General features: G+C 37.7%; 1 protein-coding gene across 3 annotated transcripts in view; it reads right to left on the bottom strand.

The window, feature by feature from the left end:
- Oatp74D (Organic anion transporting polypeptide 74D) overlaps window positions 1-26,859 on the bottom strand; it is a 204,348-nt gene that overhangs the window by 41,910 nt on the left and 135,579 nt on the right. For all 3 annotated transcript variants that reach the window (XM_089101351.1, XM_089101353.1, XM_089101352.1), the window contains exon 5: window positions 5,245-5,385. In XM_089101351.1, the coding sequence (XP_088957477.1) occupies window positions 5,245-5,385 (141 nt within the window). The remainder of the gene's footprint in view (window positions 1-5,244; window positions 5,386-26,859) is intronic.

Below are 26,859 nucleotides of genomic sequence, written 5' to 3'. Positions count from 1 at the left end.
ATTTTTTATATTCGACACAAAGTAAAACAGAAGTAAATAAAAAAAGATAAAAAATAAAAATACAAATGCTCTTTGGCTTCTATTTAATTTGATAATTTGGCTGGGTAACGGTAGATGGCATTGTATGTTTTAGCCTAGATATTTTAGCTTGATGGCATTGGATGGCAATGCCATGAAAATATGGCAATGGATGTTTTTTTGTTCTCAGAGACGAACTCGATAAGATTTATTCATAATTAATTAATCATATAATGAATACATGGTGTTAATCCCCCAAAGCCTCATAGGCCTAAAAAGAGGGGGAATACATTCGCTTCAATTAAGCACTAAATCAAGAGAAGAAAAAAGCTAAGCACATTCAATAAATTAAATAGATTTAAAAATAATTTAGTTCTATTTTTTTAAACTTTAATTTTCAGTTATCAGTATCCCTATTCTTTGCAGTGGTTCCTTAGAATTTGAAAAATAGACATAGAAATAGACATAGTTTTATTAAGTTCGAACAGCGTAGCCATGGCTAATTTATGCCGTATTTACAACAATATGAAAAAAAAAATACAAATAACACTATAAAAAAACTAACACGTGAATTCAAATAACACTAATTCTTGTTGTATGCTTCTAAGAAAGAGGGGACAAACGTGTTTTTGTAGCGGTTGGTCCTGCAGACAGGGGGTTGTAGCTTCGACTGGGATCTGGTTCTTTGGTTAACAGGAGCATCAGGTGGGAGGATCAGTCTGTGATGGGGCGAAGATAGCAGTGACTTGCCGAGGGACATGATCAGTGATAATCGTCTGTCGCTGAGAGATTCAAGGTTCAGTTCTTGCAAGAGTTTGTTGTAGTCGTCACTTCCGTTACCAACGATTATGTTAACAGCTCGTTTCTGCAAAGATTCAAGGTCATCGCAAAGGTAGTGGGTGCTCTGGACAAAAGGTCCCCAGACAGCGACGGCATATTCGAGTAGAGGTCTCACATACGTAATAAAGGCATTTTTTAGGCTTTGAGTGTCGCAGCCAAACCTGTGCATCAGGACTAGAGTCTGAAGTGATGCATTGCCAGCCTTAATAACCTTCTCCACGTGTTCGGTGAATCTGCAGTCCATCGATAATTTGACTCCGAGGATTTTTGCAGATGGAACAACAGGGAAAGGGACTTGCGGGAATTCCAGATCACGTTTTAAGGGGCAAAACCTGAGGATCATTGATTTATCTGCATTCAGTGTCAACTTGTAACGTTCACAGTCCTCAGAGAAGGATGCCAGAAGGGTCTCGCTGAACTGACGTTCGATTACACCTTCTCTGACGAGGTATTTGAGGACAAATGATAAATCGTCGACGAATTTGAGTCGCTCTTCGAAATTCTGAAGGAGGAAGTTGATGAGGGAGATAAATATGAAACCAGCAAGTCTTGTACCCTGAGGGGCTCCACAGGTAAGTTTAGACCAGTATGAGATCAAGTCACCTTCAAACAATGGAAATACACACTGCATTCTGTCCTGAAGGAAGCTCATCACTAATGCAAGAGACCTCTTCTGTGCGCCCATTGCTCGCATATTTTTTGCTGCCGTAAGATGACAAATAGGGTCAAATGCCTTCCTGAAATCGGTGAGAGCTAGGTCGATGAAGGTACTGCCCTTGTAAAGCCACTTAAAGATAATGTCAACTAGGTGCACGAGGTGTATCGAGGTATTGCAACCTTTGAGGCCGCCATACTGGTAACGGTCTGTTTTCCCGCGTTTTCTTGAGCAATTCACGCAGGATGAATGACTCGGTGACTTTTGCAAAGGTAGATGTGATTGATATAGGTCGTATCTCGTTGCAAGATTTGGGTGTTTTAGTCTTCGCTATAACACGCACAAATGCGCGTTTCCAGCACGTCGGGAAAGTTGACTGGGCGAAACATTCGCTGATGATGTGTCCAAGTGGCTTGGCCAGGAAAAGAGAGAACTCTCGTATTAACCTTATAGGCAGCTCTTCAGGAAAAGAGCTACTGGATGGACACAACTTGTTCAGCTCTTTGAAAACTTGATGCTCAACTATTTCGATTTCACCTTCGTCAGGGCATATTGACAGTAGATTCTCTATTTCAGTGTTAGTTGGGGCAGGAAAGGATGTACAAATGTCAGTAAAGTAATTGTTGACGTCATTTGCACTCACGAGTGACCCATCATCGTTCAGAATACGGATACTGGATGATACTGTTTTTCCAGCAATCTGCCTCACTAGACGGTGCCATTTACGGGGATCCTTTTTTATTTCAGGGTCCGAAAGGGATTTTCCGAAGGACTTTCTTGCCTCGCGACAAAGGCTAACTATTCTGTTTCTTAATAATCGTAACGACGTTGCGTCACTACTTGACTGCCTTACAGTGTTTTTTTCGCGAATCAGCTGTTTTATTTTTGGAGTGATCCAGGGCTTGTCAGATTTGCTCAAGACAAATTTCATTTACAGGAAAACTTCTAAGTATTTGTCAAAGAGTAGGGACTGAAAAATTTCTGCTTTCCTGTTGACATCGCTTTCGTTGTATACTTTGCTGAAGCAGTGAGTACCGACCCACATTCCGTACGTATTAATGGCAGACTTCGTAATAGGTCTCCGGAGTACTTTTATTTTCTTAAGCTTCCTGATTTCAGTTTTTGCCTTCATCAGCAGAGTGTGATGGTCCGATTTGCCCAATGGCCCGTTCGAAGACACGTCTTTGTAATATGGAGCAAGGTTTGTAAGAATAAGGTCAAGGGTGCTCCCGGTCACATGGGTGGGTATCTTGACCACTTGTGACATACCCAGCGTATTGGCAAGCCATTGTTTCTTTGTTTGGTTGAAGTCACCAGCTATTATGAAGCCCGGGCGGCTATACCGCTGACGTAATGTGTCTAACGTAGACTGAAGGTAGGATACCAACAGCCGTCTGTTTTTGGCGGATTCAGGATAGTAGATACTTGCAATAATGATGCAAGAGACATCTCGTGGTAAATGTTTTGGCTTGCATAATGCCCAGATCGTTTCATGGTTAGGGTCATTGAAGTTATCTAAATATTTGCAGGGGATATCATCGCGTACATACAGAGCAACACCTCCGCCAATCCTGTCTGTTTTAGTGTTCAAGAAAACCTTGTAACCAGCCATCCTTCCACTTGTTTCGTCGAGCTGCCATGTTTCGGTAATTGCGGCAATATGGATATTATTCTGACGTAGAATGACATCTAACTCATCTACTTTATTCGTTAGTGAGCGGACGTTGCTCAGAAGGAAGTTTGGAAGTTGGTGTTTACAAGAGAGAACCTGCGGCGATAATACTGGAGGACAATCACACCCGAAATCATTGGTAGGAGCATTGTTGTCAGGGATCAGCCGGGGCGGTAGGCTCACGCGCGGGATTGAGACTAAACACCTCTCACGCTTAGGCTTTTGGCTGGCCAATCGTTCGTAGGTGACTAACACGTCAATCTTAAATTTCTTTCTGCCACCTCTGCGTTCTCTTCTTGTTTGCTTGCGAAAGAAGGGAACGTCATCTATATTTTTATAAATTCTCAGTGTGACGAGTGTGGCTATGACAGATGGCGCCAAAACAGCAAAAGAAATGAAAGTACCTTTTTTGCATTGATCAATCCAGTTTTCAGCAGCAGCCTCAGTCACAAAGAATAGCACTATTAATACAGTTTTGATTAATACCACTTTCATCGCAAAGGGAGGAGTATTTCAAGGCACTGAACAAGTTAAACTAGGATAGAATGACTTGCAGCCTCAACGGCGCAAGAGCCATCTATCATCCCATCAAGTCACATCTAGTAGCTGAGGCCCGTGCCACATCATAGTCACATCTATCGATTAAGAAAGCCAAATATCATGAATGGCAAGGCAATTTTCTCGATTTTAGCGTCACACTTGTATTTAAAAAGCAAAAAAGTAAAATTGCAAGAAATTAGTTAAAAGTTGGTTTGTTGGTTTGCAACAACAGTAATTTGTGTCCAACTGTCCTCTAATAATACCAAGTCTTCTTAGCTTTTGCCAGATTCCTCTCCCAGGTAGAAAAACCGCTGTTCTAAGTTACCATCTTTCCTAGTTTCAAAAAGTATGCTTTAAACCTTGACTCTGATTGGTCAGTCAAGAAATTTATGTTTGAAAGTTGAACAATGTTCAATTCGAGAAATCACGAACGGCGAACGTGATTGGCGCTGTAGTGGTGCGTAATTTTGATTTTATCGACAACCGTGACTATAATGCGGCACGGGCATGAGAACAAACAACTATTTACTTTTACCATAACTCCCCTCGGACTAATCTAGTTCATTCTTGCAGTTTTTTGCAACAACTTAACAACCAAACCGCATCTTGATTACAATTTTGCATGCTAATATTTTAAAGTTGTAAGCTAGATAATTTTATCTATCTGACGGAGAAGAGTTGAAGTTGATTAGCTTATTATACAATCATAGTATATAACCATATTATATAATTACATAATTATCGTATAGTCTGAATTAATAACAGCTATGTTGGTGATATTTTAGCGAAATATAAAACAAAAGAATATCAAATGGCACATTTAAATGATAAAAAACAACAACACAAACCATAAAAGTACAAACCCAGCCTCAATTGCCCAATCTCCCGGGGATTTTTGAATTCAATCACAGGATTTAAATCCTAAGAAATTAGGGAACTAAATTTTTAGAGTCACCATACACCAATGCAACGCCGTATCCAGCGTGCGGAGTTACCGGGGAGAAATTCCCATCCCGAAATATTTGTCCGATTCGTAAAAAAAAATAACAAAAATGCATACAAAAAAATTTCCTTGCATTTTGTAAAGTTTTTTTTTAATTACCCCCTCCCCCTGAAAAAAAAATCAGGATACAGCTTTGTTTACATGACAATCTTAATCATACAAATAAACCTAATTATAAATACTAACTATATAATTATAATATATAATTATATAGTTACAATAAATTCTAATTATAATAAACCCTGATTGTAATTCAATGGATAAAAATACGTTTTTCCCCTTCCCCCTAAATTTTCGTCAATTGAAGCCATTGCTTTGGTTCAGTAAAAAATACCTGAATACAATGTGAGTAAAAACCAAAAGACACACTGAAACTTTGATAAAATAAAAATACAAGTGGACAAAGAAAGAAAGAAAAGACAATGACAGAAAGAAAATATAAAGTAGGAGAAGATAAAAATATTGGTATAAAATAATATCTAAACAAATAAATATATAAATCATATAGGAGCATACCCAGCCACCATGCTCCAATCCATCTGGGATCCTTGGCTGTAATTTCAGGTTCGGCAAAAATGTCCACATACAATGATGTACAGATGGCTCCCAAGACAAAGCCGAACACAGGGCCAAGAATACGGACTCCAATCGTTACAGCTAAAAGAAAATATGAATATTTTTTTCCAGAAAATTAAGTAAAATCAATCTTTGAGTGCATAAATCGACAGAACAATGTACAATATGCTTGTTCTATGCTTCGTAATGATGGAAATTTCATATGAGGTTTTCAATGATAATTAATGTAAAAAAAGGAAATAAGGAGGCAGATATCCCCCCGCCAAAAAAAATTACTAAAAACTACTCTCTCCCTGAAAAATCAAAGAATTATGGCTTAAATCCTTTCGTTGTTTCTACCTATCCTCCAGGGGTAAATACCCCCAAGGGCCACATTTATTTAGGTCTACATACACGTCAATAGAGCAAAATATGAGAAATCACCAGTGCCATGGACGCCAAGGAGTTTTTATTTTCATTTTGAATAAATCCTAATATAATCAACTCCCTATAGTAATTTATTGAAATCACCAAAAAAAACTTCTAAAAAAATGTTTTTGAGGTGCCCAGATCACTGAGTAATGTTTAAGGGGTGGCTCTGGGCCCTGAAGCTGAAAATTGGTATACAGTTTCGAAATAATAAGTACTTCAAAGTAGAACTTGGAAGTTATTTTATATCTTGCAGACACGCCAAATTATTGCTTATTGCCATGCAGGAAAGCATTTTATTATTCAAATAATTTTATGCTTCCAATTTATGCAAACATACTGAGGATCAACCAACACGTAATTATGAGGACAATAAGTAACGGTACTAGGAAAACGCTATCTAAAATGATATGTTACAAACATAACCAGACCCATGCCGTCCAACATCAAGCACATTATGGGCTAAAAACAAGTTTTGGACAATTGCAATGATAAATTAAAATGTAATATGGAAAATGACAAACTGACCTATACTGAAGATTTTATAAAGAAGAAGAAGATGCAGACTGTACTAAAGACCTTATGAAGAAGAAGATGCATGCTATAGTGAAGACTTTATGAAGAGGAATAAGAAGATGCATACTCTGCTGAAGACCTTATGAAGAAGAAGATGTATACTCTGCTGAAGACCTTATGAAGAAGAAGATGTATACTATACAGAAGACCTTTTAAAGAAGAAGATGCATACTATACTGAATACTTTATTACTTGCAGGGCAGAGGGGTCTAAGAAACAGTGTCTTTGGGCTAGACTAATCCTACGTATTAAAATTTAATTTATATAAAGGAACTGAACGAACAGCCAAATGGAAAATCGGAAAAATGCAATCCTTGTTCGAAGCTTCCTCTACAAGAAAAGGTGATCCTATCCTCAGTGAGACATTAAGTGTAAGTTAGAGTTATGGGGTAATTAAATGGAAGTAACTAAGAGCTTAACTAAGATCATTCCAAATTTTTCTATAACAGAAAGTTGATCATCATTGAAAAAAAAGAAGAAAAAACAGAAATATAGAGTTACATAGATAAATTAAATGGAAAAATAGAATTATACACATTAATTAAATGAATATAAAATTAAAGGGATTTTTGCTATTGTGCCTCTGCTTACTCAAATTAAGTATTAGTAAAACAAATTCAAAGTACCTATATAAGGGAAAGTTATTCGCTGGGAACTAGACAGTAATTAAATAAAAATATAGAGCTATATAGGTGAAAGATCTTATAGGTTATATAGGCTATATAGGTTAATCAAATCTAGGTGAAATTTAAAGGATTATAGCTACTGTGCTTACCAAAAGTTAAATAAAGCAGATTCAAAGTTCCTTAATAACAAAGTTGAAAAAAAAAATATATTTTTAAAACTGAAAGTAAGGCGCAGCATTAAAGTTAAAAAAAAAAACAGAAAAAAAACCAGCTAAATTGTTCCGTACACGAGGGGACTTTTTCCTCCTTAATCCCTCGCTCTTTACATTAAAGTTTGACTTATCAGAATAAGTACGGATTAAGATGAAGATAAGACGCATGAGATCTTAGCTGGAACGTATAAAATAACTAAATAGGACGAAAATAGAAACATGAAGGCCTGAAGATTAGAGATTAATCAATAAGTGCGGGTCTTCAGATAGTCAAAAAGTTCGGAGTGAGTTTGGCGGTCAGTTTGGGGTCGTGGGAGGATTTTACATGGAGGGATTATTTGTGGGGGAAGGGAATTTCCCATGGAGGGAGAGCTTGATGTTTCGATATTATTGAAGAAACTTATTTTACTTTGTAATTACAAAGTAATTACAAAGAAATGTGTTAAAACAACAAAACACAAAAATAGAATAACAACAAGAGAAAAAAAACATATCAAATACTACAGAGTTCAGTTAACAACTTTGCCCCTAGAGGCCTAAACGGGGTCTGTTTTAGGGTTAATTTGCCAAAATTCTCAAAATTCGTCAAAAGTCAAAAAGTACCCAAAATGAAAGCAAAAACTTGACTTGACTTGCCTTAGTAGCTGCTAATTGCAAAATAAACTATATATGCACAACCCTTTGTGAAAGGTTCAAAAAGCAGGATATTGTACGGCTGTAATTCTATGAATATCGACCTTTTTAAGAGAGAGAGAGAAATGTGTTAAAACAACAAAACACAAAAATAGAATAACAACAAGAGAAAAGAAACATATCAAATACTACAGAGTTCAGTTACCAACTTTGTCCCTAGAGCCTAAACGAGGTCTGTTTTAGGGTTAATTTGTCAAAATTCTAAAATTCTTCAAAAGTCAAAAAGTACCCAAAATGAAAAAAAAATGATTTGACTTGCCTCAGTAGCTGCTAATTACAAAATAAACTATAGTAAATTGCATAAGTAACAACATTTTACCCACGGGCTGGGGGGGGGGGGGGTATGTTTTCCCTAGAGGCATGGTTATTTGACCTTTCAACTATGCTGAACCAAATCGCTATCTCAAACTCCGACCGGATGTATTTGGGGGAAAAGATGGGTGCTAGTTTTCCTCCAATCTTTTTGGTCATTTAAAAATGGTACTAAAATTTTTAATTTCCGTTTGAATAAGCCCTCTCTCGATTCTCTAGGGCACTATTTTTCAGCCATGGAGCCCAGAGGGAGAAATTTTTCTTTTCGTTTCTTGTTATACATATCAAACAGTTCGTGGTAACGAACTATAAGTAAGAAGCAACCTGGCTCAATAGTAACCAAAACTCTAATAAAAAAACAGAATTTTGATATCAATAGGTATATCAAAAGAATCGGATTATTGTGCCGATTCCAAACACAAAAGTTTCATTAAGTATAGTCCGACCAATCAAAGGCTACGAGCCTGAGAAAATTTGAATGATTTTCTAAAAAAGTGGGAAATACTACCTACAAGACAAAAAATGTTAATGAAAATCAAACCATCAGATTCAGCGTACCAGAGAGCCCTATTATAGAGGTTCCAAGCTCCTATCTGCAAAAATGTGGAATTTTGTATTTTTTTCCCAGAAGAAAGATCACGGATGCGTGTTTATTTGTTTGTTATTAATTAAAAAAAACTTTTTCCGCAAAATAATTTTTTCAAAGAAAAGTAGATAAATCCATTTAACAAAAATGAGCAAAACTAAAATAAAATAATCTACCAACCGTAAAACTATCACAAATCAGCATCAATAAATAAATGAAACCCAAAAACGAACAGAAATTACAATAGATAAACGAGTCGAACGCAAAACGAGTAGAAATTAACATAATTTGGGTGCAATACCCTATTCCTTCCCAAGGCCAGAACAAAATTTGCTCTTTACTGAAAAAATACAAATGAATGTGCATTGTCAGTTTAATATACATATACTGATATTTAGTGATCAAAATGTTAAAATTATTTGATTTATTAACGTTATAAAAGTAAAAACATTTATATTTTTTTCAGCAAAGTGCAAAATGGAATTCTTTACTTTTCTTTGAAAAACTTATTTTGTGGAAAAAGGTTTTTTAATTAATTTTTGTTTTATATTGACATAGTCTTTTCAGCGAAAAAGAAAATAATATTTTAAATCTTTTCGTTTTTTAAGACTTTATAGTTTGGCCTGCTATTTGTATGCCGGAGAAAAATTTTCAACAATTTTTAACAGCATACACCCTTTTAAAAATCTGGACACAAATAGTACTGTTTAATTTAGTTTCATAACTCTTCTAGTTGACCTGTAATGGAAAACTTGATACCATTTGCAAAAAAATCTGTTTACTTTCTTTGATTTCTTGGGTAGACTTACGCTATTTGGATTTGGTTAAATTTTAAGAGTAAAAGTAGCCCCGAACGTTTAAACAAAGTACCCTCAGTCGTTCTTGGGATACTGTTGTGATGCCTTATTTGGAATTAGCATTATCACAGTGCATTTTAATTTAATCTTAAGTCAACATTTAGTTTTTAAATATATAAAAATTGGATTTGAGGAAGACTAAAATCTATTCTATAAATCATATACAACAATTCAATTCAATTCAAACTTTTTATTTCCTCCGAATACGAAGAGTAAAAAAGAAATAAATAAAAATAATAACCGCTAATCAACAGGCCATAAAATTATTTTAAACTATATAACAACAAATACGCAAAGGCCTTCAATCAAAATTACCACACAAATTAACACTTCATTCAATAGATAATAAATTAACACTTCACAAATTAACACTTCATTCAAAAATTAAATCAAATAAAATAAATTAAGCTTCGTGCGCAGCTCTATATAAATTATGAGAAAAAACATTTTAATTTGGATAAAAAATTCTTTTGCTTTTTCTCCAAAATATCAACAGGGTTTTTTATTTTATATGCATTCATTAAAAAAGTATTTGATTCAGATTTAGAAAAGCGGCAAAGGAACTTAGCAAAATTAAAAAATGTGGTTTTTACATGCGCAATATTACTAATTCTAAAAAACGGGAGAAGCGATGAAAAAACTAAAATTTGAGGCAAAGAACAACTTTCTAGAACAACTTTCTATAAATATTTATATAGAATAACTTTCTATATAAACCTTATATGCCCCCAGGGCATAACTTACAACCTTTGCAGTGAGGGCTCTGAGGGGTTTGTCATGCTAAAAGACCTAATTTCAAGAACTTTCAACTACGTTAAACAACATGGATATCTCAAAATTTTGATTGGATGTGTTTGGGAAAATGGTGGGCGTGAGAGGGGCATTCGTCACTCAAATAACTATCATTTATTAAAAAAGACAATCGCTCTTTCAATTTTCAATTGAATGAGACATTTTGAAGTTTCTACGACAACGCTTTCATTAAAAATCTTATAGGCCCTCAGGGCATAACTTACGACCCTTACCCTGACGGCTGTGGGGGGGGGGGTTGTCATCTTTAAAGACCTAATTTCCAAAACTTTCAATTACGTTGAATAAAATGGCTATCTAAACATTTTGATTGGATGTGTTTTGGGAAAAGGTGGGTGAGAGAGGGGGGTTAGTTGCCCTCAAATCACTTTTGACTATTAAAAACGGTACTAGTCCTTTGAATTTCAAATTGAATGAGCCCTTTTTCAAGTTTCTACGACAAAGATTTCAATAAAAACCTTATATGCCCCCAGGGCAAAATTATAATCCTTGCCCTGAGAGTTGTGGGTAAGTGTCCTCCTTAGAAATATGTTTTCTATCTGGAAATCAACAACCCTGAACAAAATGGCTATCTCAAAATTTTTATTGGATGTGTTTGGGGGAATGATGGGTGTAGGAGGGAGGCTAGTTGCCCTCCAATCACTTTCTACTATTAAAAAGGGCACTAGCCCTTTGAATTTCCAGTCTAATGAGCTTTTATTGAAGTTTCTACGACAACACCTTCTTTAAAAGCCTTATATACCCCCAGGGCATAACTTAAAACCCTTGCCCTGAGCGAAGTGGGGGAGTATCCTCCTCAAAACATATTTTCTATCTGGAAATCAACTACGCTGAACAAATTGGCTATCTCAAAATTTTGATTGGATGTGTTTGGGGGAATGAAGGGCGTGAGGGGGGGGGGGCTAGTTGCACTCACAACACTTTCGACTATTAAAAAGGGTACGAGCCCTTTGAATTTCCAATTGTATGAGACTGTTTTGAAGTTTCTACGAAATAGCCTTATATAAAAATCTTATCTGCCCCTAGGTAATAACTTAAAACCCGAGCCCCGAGGGGTTTAGGGACGTGTCGACATCACAAATAAATATTATCTGTGAACCTAAAAAACTCTGGACACAATGGCTATCTCAAAATTTTAATTGGATGTGGTTGGGGGAATGAAGGGCGTGGGGGGGCTAGTTGCCCTCCAATAACTTTCGACTATTAAAAGTGCACTAGCCTTTGAAGTGTCCTCCTCAAAAACATATTTTCTATCTGGAAATCAACTACGTTGGACAAAATCTCTATCTCAAAATTTTGATTGGATGTGTTTGGAGGAATAATAGGTGAGGGGGGGGGGCTAGTTGCCCTCCAATCACTTTCGACTATTAAAACGGGCACTAGCCCTTTGAATTTCCAATTCAATTAGCCTTTATTGAAGTTTCTACAACAACACCTTCTTTAAAAACCTTATCTGCCCCTAGAGTATAACTTAAAACCCTTGTCCCGAGGGTTGTGGGGGAGTGTCCTCAAAAAGATATTTTCTATTCTGGAAATCAAATACGCTGAAAAAACTGGCTGTATCAATATTTTGATCCTATGTATTTGGGGTAAGGCTGGGTGTGGGGGGCCTAGGTGCCCTCCAACCCATTTCAACTATTAAAAAGCCCTTTGAATTTCCAATCGAATGAGCCTGTTTTGAAGTTTCTACGACAACGCCTTCTATAAAAACCTTATATGCCCCTAGGGCATAACTTAAAACCCTTGCCTTGAGGGTTGTGGTGGAATGTCCTCTTCAAAAACAAATGTTCTATCTGGAAATCAACTACGCTGAACAAAATGGCTATCTCAAAATTTTGATTGGATGTATTTAGGGGAATGATGGGCGTGGGGGGGGGGGGCTAATTGCCTTCCAATCGCTTTCAACTATTAAAAAGAGCACTAGCCACTCCAATTTCCAATCGAATGAGCCCTTTCCAAAGTTTCTGCGACGACTCCTTCGATACGAAGTGCCCGGGTATGGAGAAAAAACAAAAACACAACACATTGTGCCCACATCGTTCTTTACTTAGGCAGCGCTAGCGCGCTGCCTATGATTTTTTATTTTTTCTCCCAGGGGGGATCGTATCGACCCAGTGGTCCTAGTTTTTTCCAGGGGTGATAGTAAAGATAATGACGTATGGTGACCAGTGGTCCTAGAATATCGGGAGAGGGCTCATTGACACGGAAATAAAAGGTTCTAGTGTCCATTTAAGTGACCAAAAAGATCAGAGGGCAACTAGGCCCCCTCCCACACCCCCTTCATATCCATTTTGTTCAGCACGGTTGAAAGACCGGGTAATTATGCTTTGAAGATAACACACCACATCCCTAGCCCCTGGGGAAAGGTCTTTAAATTATAAAGTTTGCCCATTGTTTACGTATAGTATTTGTTATTTGGAAGTATGCATACACTATTCGGTTGAAGGGGAGGAGGAAGAATTTCCTGTTGGGTGATTTTTCACCGGGAGTATCTTCCATGGGAAGGGAAGTTTCCAGGGGGTGAATTTTTCATGGGAAACTTTACACTGGGGGAATTTGCCGGAAATCCTATACGACATTCTTCTTGTGTCTTGTTTTCTTCTTACCGACTCAATTTTACGCATGGAGATGTTAAGGGTAATTATCCCAGGTAAATTTTCACCAGGATTGAATTATCTAGAGAATATATCCGTGAGGAGGAGGAACTTTTCTGTGGAGATAGAGCCAAATTTCCAGGCATTATTTAAAAAAAGATCAGAAATTAAATATAATAAAAAAAAACTTTTCAACAGAAAGTAAAGAGCAACATTAAAACTTAAAGCGATCAGAAATTATTACGTATATGAGGGGGGCTGCCCCCTCCTCAACACCTCGCTCTTTACGCTACAATTTGAGTTTTGTCCCAAATTCTTTAAGAATGCCTCCTGAAACACAAGGTTCAATAAGAAGCTTTTTTAAAAGCACTAAAAAAACTTTAGCTTAAAGAGCGAGATGTTGAGGAGGGGCAACCTCCTTCATATACGTAATAATTTCTGTTCGTTTTAAGTTTTAATGTTGCTCCTTACTCTAAGTAAAAAAAAACTTGTTTTTATTTAATACTGTTAATAAACAAACTTGAAACAATGTAAAAATTCTAAAGAATATAGATCAAAATAACGAAATTACACATATAAAGAACATTAAAGGAATTTATACTGAAAAGAGTAAAGTAAGAATTTTGTTGTTATTGCAGCCAGTTTAAAAGGGGAATGTTCCAGCAAGAGTACCAATACCAAATGCTTTATATAAGATTGTGCTTAAATCTGAACTATTAAATCCCAAACATTCCTTTACTTGAATTCTAAATTAAAAAAAAAAAATACTGCAATGAAAGCAACTTATGTGAACATTAAGATAACGTTTAAGACCGGATTCCGAGGTCAGAGGTTATTTTGTCCCTTTTGCCAGGGTTTCCGACTGTCATTTTGTCTACCTAAGTGACATTTTTGAACCTTGAGAACATTTTCAGACCGTAAATAAACGCTTTATCACCACAATGACATTTTAGAAGCTGCTTTATTAGAGGTAAAGAATAAGGCATTGGATTTTTACATTTCCTACCGGCCGTGCTGATCTCCGTATCATGGCCCTTCATCCAGGAACTGCAATGGGGGGGGGGCGCCCTTTACTTTTGTACAACCTTCCTGTTCACCTTCCCCAGATTTCTCCAGGTACCCATTTAGAGCTGGGTTGACTCTGGCTGAGCTTAAAGACTCAAGTTACTCTATTACTATTATGAGATCACTGGTTTATTTTAAGCTACAAGCGGCCGTGTTTAATCAGCACGGTATGTTTTACACCTGGTTTTGGCTTGGCAATATTTCTAGAATTCTAGTAATTTTGTTTCATTTTAGAAGCTAAACTGTTGCCAATATCACAATAATGGACAAACTAAGAATATGTCAAGCTTCAAACACCAGTGCTTAATCAATATTACCGTATTTCACGCCAGATTTTGGCACAGAAGTATTTATAATATTATGTTGTTAATAGTGTTTCTACCATATTTTAGAAGCTACTTTGTTGCTCGATGAGAAAACCATGCCTATCGAAATGCCTCCGATAGGAGACACTTAAGTAAAGTACGATATAGACTCTATGAATTCGTTTTTTTTTTAGCTTATCATTCCCACAAACATGCTTTTGAAACAATGGGAGAAAATGCTCCATTTGTCCAGCCCTTTAGCTAGTAGCAAAACGGAACATTTGGTTTCCATTGACCTATCATAACGATGGACTGTCTTTAGCTTGGAGATATTGTATAAGAAAACTGCAGAGAGACTTTGTTTTACAAGAAGATTTTGTAAGAAGATTTTAAATAATCTTAAACCTAATCTAGCATACTATCCGGAAAAATAGCTAGAATAGCTTTATTGATAAGATTGTCTGATATACGTAAGCTAGAAATGTTTTAATTTAGGGAAATTTTTTTAGAGGATTTCAGAGAATTTTACCCCCTATCAAGCACACGAGCCGGAAATTTAGCTATTCTTTTAGCTATTCTAGATTAATAGCCGGAAAAAAAGTTGAGAAGAATAAAAGTATACGTCTGCCAGCTAAGATTAGAATAATGGAAGCCACGGTAATGACAGTGGTCAAAGACAGTTCTGAAACGTAGGCGCTTCGAAAGGTAGGAGAAGATTTATTAAATGTTTCCTAAAGGAATTTTCCAAGGACAGCATTAGATACGCGTTTCACTGACAGTATATCAAACAGTAAGCTCTACGAAAAACGTGATTTGAACCAACTCGTGATAAAACAAGGTTTATTGCAAAAAGCATGCGGGCCATAGTAACACAAAATACAGACTACAAACATTTGAACCGACTTTTAAGGGCTATAATAGGCCACTTTTACGGATGACGCATGACAGATTGCCAAAGATTGTGCTTATTCGCCACACATCTGTGGCTCATCTGAAAAGGTGGCGTTGTGTGACGAAAAGATCGATCAAGTGGGCAGTTTCACTTACCTTGGTAATATTATTAGTAAAGACGGTGGGAGCAGTGAAGATGTTAAAAATCGAATAGCTAAGGCTCAGGGTGTTTCTCATACTTACAAAAAATTTGGAAGAATAGGAAGATAGGTTTGCGATTAAAGTATTGGAAGCTACAGTGATGATAGTGGTCAAATATGGCTCTGAAGCATGGGCGCTCCGAAAACGGAGGAAGATTTGCTAGATGTTTTCCAGAGAAATTGCCTAAGGATTGTTCTGGGTACCCAGCTGACTGACCGTATTTCAAATAGTAGGCTGTACGAAAATTGTGGTTCAATCCCACTTTCGAGCGCAATAATCAGAAAAAGATTGAGATGGCTAGGGCACGTTCTGCAAATGATGGATGAGATATTGTCAAAGATTGTCCTTTTCGGCCAACCGTCTAGAGCTAAACGGAAAGCAGGTCGTCCTTGTCTGGGGTGGGAGAATGTCGTAGAGAAAAATTTAATGGAAACTGGAACTTCATGGGAGGGTGTAAAGAGGGAGGCTTTGGATAGATTGGAATGGAGAAGGAGCGTGCGTAGCTGTGTTGGCCTCAGGGGTCTTGGTGCTGCAGTGAGTTTTTAGTAGTAGTAGTAGTAGCATCTGAGGGCAAAGGAAAAGCAGGTCGTCCATGAATGCGGCGGAAAGGACTCAGAAGGAAGAATTTAAGTAGATTGAGCTGAATGGGAGGGGTAAAGAGTGAATCTTTGAATAATTTACGATGAAGGAGAAGCACACGCAGCTGTGTTGGCCTCGGGCGGCTTAGCGCTGCAGTGATATGTTAATTGTTGTAGTAGTAGTATAATTTAAGTTTTGAAAAGTTTCTAGGAGCAGAAACATTAACATGAAAGATTTATTATCACATATATCACATGAAAATTTTATTATCAAGTCTAATCAGAGGCAACGCTGTAGCGTTGCCTATAGTAAAGGCCATACGGCTCCAATGTTTTATTATTTTTTTTTCCCCAGCGGCACTTCACACGGAAGAGGTCGTCGTAGAAGCTTCAAAAGGGGCTCATTCGATTGGAAATCGAGAGTTCTAGTGCCCTTTTTAATAGTCGAAAATGATTGGAGGGCAACTACCCCCCCCCGCCACGCCCATCATTCCCCCAAACACATCCAATCGAAATTTTGAGATAGCCATTTTGTTCAGCGTAATTGATTTCAAAATAGAAAATATATTTTTGAGGAGGACACTCCCCCAAAACCCTCAGAGCAAGAGTTTTAAGTTATGCCCTGGAGGCATTTAAGGTTTTCATAGAAGGCGTTGTCGTAGAAACTTCAAAAAAGGCTCATTCGTTTTGAAATTCAAAGGGCTAGTGCCCTTTTTAATAGTCGAAAGTGATTGGAGTGAAACTAGCCCCCCTCTCCCCCCACGCCCATCATTTCTCCAAACACATCCAATCAAAATTTTGAGACAGCCATTTTGTTCAGCGTAGTTGATTTCCAGATAGAAAATATATTTTTGAGGAGGATACTCCCCTCAACCCTCTGGGCAAAGGTTTTAAGTTATGCCCTGTGGACACATGAGGTTTTTACAGAAGGCGTTGTCGTAGAAACTTCAAAACATGCTCATTCGATTGGAAATTAAAGGGCTAGTGCCCTTTTTAATAGTCGGAAGTGATTGGAGTGTAACTATCCCCCCCCCAACCCACGCCCATCCTTTCCCCAAACACATCCAATCAAAATTTTCGGATAGCCATTTTGTTCAGCGTAGTTGATTTCCTGACAGAAAATATATTTTTGAGGAGGACACTCCCCCACAACCCTTAGGGAAAGGGTTTTCAGTTATGCCCTAGGGGCATATAAGGTTTTTATAGAAGGTGTTGTCGTAGAAACTTCAAAACAGGCTCATTCGATTGGAAATTAAAGGGCTAGTGCCTTTTTTAATAGTCGAAAGTGATTGGAGGGCGACTAGCCCCCCCACCCCCCCGCCCAACAGTCCCCCCAACCAATCCCATTAAATTTTTGAGATAGCCATTTTGTTCAGCGTAGATGATTTTCAGATAGAAAACATGTTTTTGAGGAGGACAATCCCCCACAACCCTCAGGGCAAGGGTTTTAAGTTAAGCCCTGGGGGCATATAAGGTTTTTATAGAAGGCGTTGTCACGGAAACTTCAAAAAAGGCTCATTCGATTGGAAATTCAAAGCGATAGTGCCCTTTTTAATAGTCAAAAGTGATTGGAGGGCAACTAGCTCCCCCCCCCCCTTACGCCCATCATTTCCCCAAACACATCCAATCAAAATTTTGATATAGCCATTTTGTTCAGCGTAGGTGATTTCCAGATAGAAAATATAATTTTGAGGAGGACATTCCCCAACAACCCTCAGGGCAAGAGTTTTAAGTTATGCCCTGGGGGCATATAAGGTTTTTATAGAAGGCGCTGTCGTAGAAACTTAAAGACAGGCACATTCGCTCGGAAATTAAAAGGGCTAGTGCCCTTTATAATATCCAGAAGTGTTTGGTGGGCAACAAGCCCCCCCCCACGCCCATCAGTCCCTCAAGCACATCCAATCAAAATTTTAAGATAGCCATTTTGTTCAGCGTAGTTGATTTCCAGATAGAAAATATATTTTCGAGGAGGACAATCCCCCACAACCCTCAGGGCAAGGGTTTTAAGTTATGCCCTGGGGGCATATAAGGTTCTTATAGAAGGCGGTGTCGTAGAAACTTCAAAAACGGCTCATTCGATTGGAAATTTCGAGGGCTAGTGCCCTTTGTAATATTCGAAAGTCATTTGAGGGCAACTAACCCCCTCTCACGCCCCCCTTTTCCCCAATTACATCCAATCAAAATTTTAAGACAGCCAGTTTATCAAACGTAGTTTTAAGTTCTGGAAATTCGGTCTCTGAGGATTACAACTCCCCCAAAGCCCTCAGGACAAGGGTTGTAATTTAAGGATTCTCCGAATCCTTCATATTATTTCTTATGGAACGGATGCTTGTATAAACTTTAGAGAGGGCTCATTTGATTGAAAATTGAATTTTCTTGTTCACTTTTTAAGAGTGAAAAGAGATTGAAGGGCAACTACCCCTGCCTGTCATTCATGCCCTCAATGCTTCAGATAAAAATTTTAAGATAGACATTTTGTTAAAATAGTTCAAAGTTCTGATAACGAAAACTCCGGTGTCGACACAGCCCACCAGGGCCCAGGGGTAGGCGTTGTAAGTTATGCCCTGGGGCATTAAGGGGGGTTTATAACTTGTGGGAAGGGGTTTAGTATGGGAAGAACACATAGTAAATTTGTCATAATTATCCAATTATGGTTAAAATACATACTCTGTGATAGACACAAAATTGCATGGGCACACAAATCCTATCAAGGTCAATTCCAAACAGTCGTGATCCTTTTGTGTCAGCAAGTGAAACGGTCTAAACCCCCTTATTGGAGCTATTTTTTCAATCCATTCATTGTTGTCAATCACTGTCCACAAGTTATGCGAGCTGTCTATTGTTCATATATAAGGTTTTTATCAAAGAGGTAATCGTAAAGACTTTGAAAAAAGCCTCATTCGAATTAAATTGAAAGTTCTAGATCCGTTTTTTAAAGTCAAGAATAATCGGACAGTAAGCACCCCCCCCCCCCCCATGCCAAAAAAAAACTTGAAACTTTTTGCAAAGCGCCAATGCGCCAATGACGCAGTAGGTTTTAGGCTTCTGCAGTGATACGATACCCAAACTCTTGTTTGTAGTTATTTTTATTCGATTCTAACTTGATTTGCATATTCAATTTAAGTTTCACTTGTTTTAAGATTTATTTATTCATTTACATTAATATATATTGTATGTTTGTTTGCATTGATTGTTTATTTAATTTCTGGTCATTTTAAGTTTGATTTATTCTTTAATAGCAAAATATTTGTTTTGGTTTTAAGCTTGATATTCCTATTCAATCTAAGCATTACTCGCTTTAAGATCTATTTATTCATTTATATTATTACTTGTTGTATGTTTTTTGCTATGATTGTTTATTTAATTTCTGTTCGTTTTGGGTTTCATTTATTCTTTAATAGTAATTTCTGGTCGTTTTGAGTTTGAATTTTAACAGGTATTTGTATCTCCTGAGCTTAAGTTTAATATGGCCTTTACTTTTCTTTGAAAACATTATTTTTCGGAAAGTTTTTTTTAATTAATCACAAAACAATGACGATCCTAGCCAATGGAGGGCTGACTTTGATATGTCAGGTCAGCTATTTGTTAGGATCTAAATAAATAAATGGAAAACAACACCCGGCAATATAAAGTTCTTCAGACAAAAAAGATCCAGCGAGAAAACAAAAAGACAAAAGACAGGAGGAAAAAAGTAAGAAAAAGGGAAAGAAAAAGGAGGAAAGAGCAGGAAGTCATAAGAGCAAGATTATAATCCAAAAATAAAGCTATATCTATCATTCATAACTCCCCACATCCTGACAATAGTCTTTAAGGCACATAATTTCCTTGAAGAATAATTCTTAAAATTAGAAATTATTTAAACGAAATTAAATTGATCATTTGAAATATATTTAATTCCAGAATACTAATAAACTTATCTTATTCCCCGAACTTTTATGACATCTTCTAAGTATTTTTTTTATATGTTTATAGTTCGATGCTAGATCAGGACAGCGAATCTTGGGTGCAATCAATCATCCCTTATCCAACTTATTTGCTTAATATTAATTTCCCCGGATGTAAACCGTAAAAGATGGTAAATATCTACCAAATCATATTATTGAGTAAGGAATAAAGTGAATACACCATTCAATGCCTTTTTTATGTTGATTACGAATATAATAAGCATTTCTGTCAGAAATGAATTTCAGCCCCCCCCCCCCTATATAGGCAATACCTACCCTACCCCGGAATTGGCATATCTAGGGGGGGGGGCGCTGAAATTAATTTCTGACAGAAAAGCTTTTTATATTTGTAATCAGCATAAAAAAAAGGCATCGAATGGTGTATTCACTTTAGTCCTAACTCAATAATATGATTTGGTAGATATTTACCTAAAAGATAACAACAAATACTTATAAGATTGAATTTTGATTTTAATCTTTGAAAAGATGTAATTTGTTACTTATAAATGACGTCACTTATCCTCAACGTGATGGATGAGTAAGTTTGGGAGTATGATCCCCAAAAAATGGGACCCAAAAAGGGACAAAAGAATTTTTTTATCAGCTCAAAACATATATCCTTAAGTCCCTAGGTCAAAAGGACCCTATTAAGCGAAACAGAATAAAAAAACAAAAAATATTGGTTTCACCATAAAAGGGCTAAACATTATCTTTAGATCGGCTTGAAACTTACACTCGTACATTCCCGAGTCGAGGGCACCCGTTTTCCAGGGTTTGCAGGTGTAAACTATCCGACAGCTAATCAAGACCGTTTTAAATAGTACCGTAATCCTGCTAACCTTTGACGTCATTTACGTCTCGTGAAACGCTAAGGATAAGTAATTGGGGTTGTCGGATAAGTAATCTTGGAATGCTCGAACCCAACATTAGCTTTTTTTTGGCAACTTAAGTTGACTGACAACATTCTGTCACGGTGTGCATATGACTCGTAATATTTTACAATATCCTTAGAATTCTGAAAGCTAGCTCTTTACTGACAACACAAAATCAACTCCAATGACTGCCACTCAACTGCCAATCCTCAACCACACTGCCACTGAATAGTTTTGATTAAGTAATTATTTTTCATTCTGATACTGTTGTTTTGACATTGTTTGCCAGTTTTCTTGTTGTTGTGCTTTTTTTTTTTTTGCTTGTATTGTTTTTTAAGACTTCGAAATTCTAGTTCGGTCCTTCGGGGCTTGTGATAAAAAATTTCAAAAATATATATCTTATCCAGTAGGCAAGCGGCCGACTGAGATTTTTTCAAACATTCTGAGTTTTGTCTTGTGGAAAAGCCCACTGCAGGGTTCGGACAGGTAAGTTCGTTTCAAATTATAGGCTCTGTCTAATTTTTATAGGATTTCCCGGACCCAAATATAGGATTCCGAAGTCCTCGGGATCAGATCTGTAGTAGATGTCGTGGGATGCCTGGTCACATAAATTCGTCATTTCCCGAGTTTTTGCATTTATTTTTTTTATTTTTTTATTTCAAATAAAAACTGTACAAATAGTAAAAAACAGTAAAAAAATCAGATAACCATGGTGTGCCAACGATTGACTGATACAGGTAAAATATTTGGAATCACTCTTGCTGCTTCTTGGGCATCAATTTCGATATGAGGTCAGTTTTTCTCTTTGCAAAAGACTGCTCCATTCTCGCAGATTCCACCATCTGCTCTCTTTCACTTGTTCTGAACTTCACAGCTCCTTCGAGCAAAGAAACAGCTAGGGCAATGTCTACGGAACTCTTGGACTCGGCAACCTTCTTCATTGTGTCGGTCGCTTCCTGAAGTAGAGTATCTGCTGCTGTTCTCTTTTTTTTGCGCTGATGCTCTAAGTTTTTTCCTTTTGCCTTCCAGGTCTTCTATTTCTTTCTTTTTGTCGTGGACCTCCTGCAACTTCCGGTTGCTGTCCTCTTCAAAAGCTGCTTTTTCCTTCTCGGATAGCGCTTCTTTTTTCTTTTCATCCAGATATTCTTGATACCGAGACCATGCGGAACGTGCAAGATTCAACAGCTCTTTTGTAATAACAAACCGTTCTGGTTTTCCTCCATAAAGCCTCAACGTGTCATATACCATGAGTCTCGCATCCAGAACGCGTTCAGACATCAAGGCCTGGTCTTCACCGAGAATCCTACCAGAACGCGAGAACCCACGCTCAACATATACGCTGCCATAAGACAACGTCAGCACCGCTTTAATAAGCTTGGTAAGTTCCGGGTACTTGCTGTCCCCGCACTTATTCACCAGTCCAAAATAATGGCTCCAAAAATGATCGATCCGAGTAATGTCCTCACGGGGTTCAGTTTCCGTTCGCAAAAGCAGCCACTCAGCATGGGCGACGTCTGAGCCTACTCCGATCGCAATCTCGCGTGCCACAACCACTTTGTCTGCAATGCTTCTTGAATCCTTCATGTTCATCGGATTCAAACAGCGTAAAGTCTCTAGAAAAACCATCCTTTTCCAGAGGAAATTTGTTCAAAATAGGGCGAATACCCGCAATAAAATGTTTTCTCATATTGACATAGAAAATGGCCTTGTCTTTCAGTGTTGCTTTCTCACCGAAAGCTCGTTCCATATTTTCCGAAACTATGGGATTTTCTGCAAACTTTTCAGCAAGGTTCAACATTTCTGGTGAGAAATTGTCAGTCTCGGTCACGAAATCTGGAGTAAAGACCCGTCCACAAAGCGTCACAACTAGTCTTTTGATCTCTGAGTGCAGAACATGAATGAGAGGCTCTTCTTTCTGGAACAGTTGGGTGAAACTCATGAAGTTCTGCTGAGGCTAGAACAAGCTCGAGTTGGGCCTTCATCGTCGCACTTTTACTATAAGCCTCAATCTTCAGAGAATTGGGAGTGGACAGACGATTCTTCAGTTTTTTCTCTCTCGGCACAAAGTTAAGGAAGTACTCTAAGATTGTCAGCCACTGCTGCATGATTCTAGCGAGGGCATATCCGATCGTCAGCCAGCGGCTTGGGACATGCTTCATGAAAGCATTCTCTGGCACTCCCACTTTCTTTTGGCACTTTCGATAGTCTTCACAACATGCATGCCAGCCGTCAAAAAATGAATGCACAAGAATAACAAAGTCGGAACTTTCTTCTCCGAACACCTGAAGACCTTTCAAAAAAGCGTTATGAATTATATAGATGTTGCAAGTACCAATGTTCAACATGCCCTTTCCCGTCACTTTCTTTTTTTCGGCATTGAACTTGTTCCAAACGCTTTTGCTGACGTTTGGTCCGTCACTTCCAAGCATGATCCGTTTTTCAAGTTGCAGCTGATTCTGCTCAATGGCTGACATAATGTTCCTATACAGGTCATCACTTGTTTCGTGGCCCATAAAACTTGTGCATAAATGTCTGCTCTGGATTTCGTTTCCGTATGAGGACCAATATCGAAGACATATCTGCAACTCTTTCACACCTGCGTTGTTGGTTGTCTCGTCATATTCTAGTACGAAATATAACTAAATGTCCTCCACAAGCATTTGCTTGCAGCAGAGATGCAGTGCATCGGTGATCAGATATGTGTATTTCTCTACACATAGGAACAGTCTGTCGGGGATCTTACCAGGATACATTATAAGGAAGGCTGCAACAATCTGGCCAGAGGAACTAGCAGCTGTAAAGCTCTGTACTATCTAAACTGATAATAACAAATCAGCTTTATAAGTGGCATTATACTCACAAAACATATTTGTACCAACTAATGGTTTATCTTTGGTGGTTTCATCAACTCGAGATTGTCCGGTCAGGTGAAGCATAGTGGATGTAGTTGAGCAGTAACTGCGGATTTGTGTTTTGTAGATCGCACATGTTGGTTTAGAAGAGCAGCCCCAGCTGTGCAACCAAGATTTTTCAAGCAGAGTTTGCAAAAGAACGAGTACTGGTCGCTCCCAGTCTTACACCATTCGCAAATCTTTCTACCGCTGCAATCCGTCTTAGCAACCAATGAACTATTGAACTTGGTAGGCCCCATACTTAATTACCAAGCATCACCTGCAAAATAGCATCCCGCGTTTAAAAGACCATAAAAAGAAAAAATGTGGATATGTCCGAAACTGGGCGGTATTCGCATCAGCCATTTATAGCATTCAGCCAGGAAACGCATAAGTCGCAAGAACTCACAGTCTCATTAAGCAGAGACTGCTAGCCAATATACTGATCTTCACTCATTTCAGACAGGCCCAACATGACAAAAAGCAAAACATAGGCTACTAAGTCAACACAACAGCATAGTCCAGGCAGAAGCAGCTTACTGTAATTAATTATCGATCTACACCGAAAAACAGCATAGTCTACAAGCAGAGTCAAAAGCAAAGTAAAGCACATCTTGGTTTACTTAACGATCAGTGAAAACTGCAAATCATGAGCAATGTTCTTGGTGCTCTTCAGCCGAAAATATAGGAATAATAGGATTTTAGCCGAAATATAGGCATTTTATAGGAGTGCATTAAAATATAGGAATTTATTGGATTTTATAGACGAGTCCAAACCCTGCCACTGGAGTCAGAGGTGGTTGACGACACAGATTTTGGGTTGAAAACTAATGGCCACCAAGTCACCGGAGCTCGCAGGGCGAATGCTCGACCTTGACTTTCCATATTGTAGTGGTTTCGCCTACTTGGAAAGCCCATGTGGGAATTACAGGCGGTCGACCAGGATTTAGGGTTGCACATGACCGACAATGTTCACTAGACTTGCAGGCAAACGGACGACTTCGATTTTAAATACTCCCAATGGTTCACCTAGTGGGAAAGTCAGCTAGAATCTCAGGCGGGGGGCCATGTTTTAGGATTAACACATGACCGACAAGTCGCCTGGCCTCGCAGGTGAGCGCCAAGCTCTTTTTGTGGTAACTTCTCTTTGTTTTAAGTCTCACTTTATTCCTAATGAAACTGGTTCAAATATTTACTCGATGCTTCTGAACGCTTAAACAGCTATCAAAATTATCAAATATTAAAAAAAAGTGGATTTAAAAGGAAGAAAGGATCAAGGAAAATTAGTTTCGAATTAAAATACCAAAAGATGACTTGTGTTGAGATATTACTTTTCCTTGAAGTTTGACCACCTTGAACAGTGTTTAATTGCCATAAAAACGTTTAACTGTCACTGTATCATAGTAACAAAAATAACTATAATTTATTATCGAAAAAGCATAAGCAACACAACCCTTTCTTGTGTGGGTAAGGAGACACAATACCACACTTAGATGCAAGGCCGTACAGAGGATTTTTTTTCGGAGGAGGGGGGGTTACTCTAAAAAAAAATTTCAGGGGGGTTTACACAAAAAAAAATTCAAAAAACACATAAAAAATTAGTTTATATCCATTTCCGTAACGTTTTTACGAGTCAGACAAACATTTCTGGGGGGGGGGGGGTTAAAACCCTCTACCCTCCCCCCTGGGCACGGCCTTGGATGTGATAGTGTCTACTCGTATGAATATCATTCTTTTAATCTCCACATGCACTCTGTCATTTTAAAGCAATTTTTTTTGTAATCGAAATGGTAGGCTATATATAAATATTAACAGTAGTAATGTTGGTTGATTTACTAATAATTAAATAGAAAAAAACAAGTTCTTCAACTGAAAGTAAGGACCAACATTAAAACGAACAGAAATTATTCCGGGCATAACGTGGGATGCCCCCTCGTCAATACCTCGGCCTTCACTCTAAAGTTTTTTGGTATTTAAAAAAAAACTTCTTAGGAGTCGTTCTTAAAGAATTGGGGGGAAAAGTCAAACAGTAGCGTAAAGAGCGAAGAATTGCGGAGGGAACATCCCTCATATACAGACTAATTACTCTTCGTTTCGAGTTTTAATGTTGCCCCTTATTTTCAGTTGAATTTTTTTATTAGATTTCTGATCGATTTTCAAATAATGTCGGGTGATCCGCTCCCCCCCTCCATGGAAATTCCACTACCAATGATATTTCCTCCATGGAAAGCTCCTCCCGAGTAAAATTTCCATCCCCCGGACAATTCCATTCTCGCTGAAAATTCCCCGCCGAAAATTTCTTGTCGACAATGGTGCCTGGAAAATTCTCCTTGCGCTACTTTCATATGAAAAGATTGGGTATTTGTGCATTATATCTTACCCACCACTATAGACTGTACAAGGAAATACTACGGGAAACCAGTCAAACACGTATTTGCAACGGATAAATGGATCGCAAAGCGTGATCTCTTATTGCGTTTAAAATATTTAAACTCTTTTTTTTTTTGGGGGGGGGGGTTAGGGTAGGAGGTACCTAGGTTAGGTTACGTATTTAATATATGCTATGCCCCCCACCCCCACCCCCTAATGTGAAAATATATAGCCTAAATTTGTTTCTAAACTATTATATTTTCATCCTATTTTATTTCATTAGCATTAACCAAACATGATTTCTTTCGTGTGTAGGATATAATGCCTAAGTACCAAGATTTGTTTTATTTGATTGCTAATCGTTTTTAAAATCATGCTGAAAATCCCCCCTCTGTGAAAAATTTTCCAGGGAAATCCGCCTCAACAGGATGTTTCTCCCACGGAAAATTTCCCCAAGGAAAAATCCCCCAGACTTATAGTCAGATTTCTGAGAATACAAGTTTGAGGTGAGAGAAACTTTTCTCAGAATTTGAATTTTAAACTCAATCATAGAAAAACCTATTATAACTAAAATGTTGTTACCTGAGTTTAAATCCAAATGCTAAAATACCCAGTATACCAAACATTAAAAATAGAGTGATTTACTTGTGACATGCAGGAAAGCTGGCCTTATGTCTACTCTTGATTAAATAAAATCCATGAAATGGTGAATATATAGAAGTAATTATCAAATTCTATAGAAGTAATTTTAGTTATATATAGAA

This window comes from Artemia sp. Qi Xiang Cuo, chromosome 15, assembly GCF_049724085.1.
Source record: "Artemia sp. Qi Xiang Cuo chromosome 15, ASM4972408v1, whole genome shotgun sequence".
Taxonomy (NCBI): domain Eukaryota; kingdom Metazoa; phylum Arthropoda; class Branchiopoda; order Anostraca; family Artemiidae; genus Artemia; species Artemia sp. Qi Xiang Cuo.
This window is presented reverse-complemented; position numbering and strand designations above follow the sequence as displayed.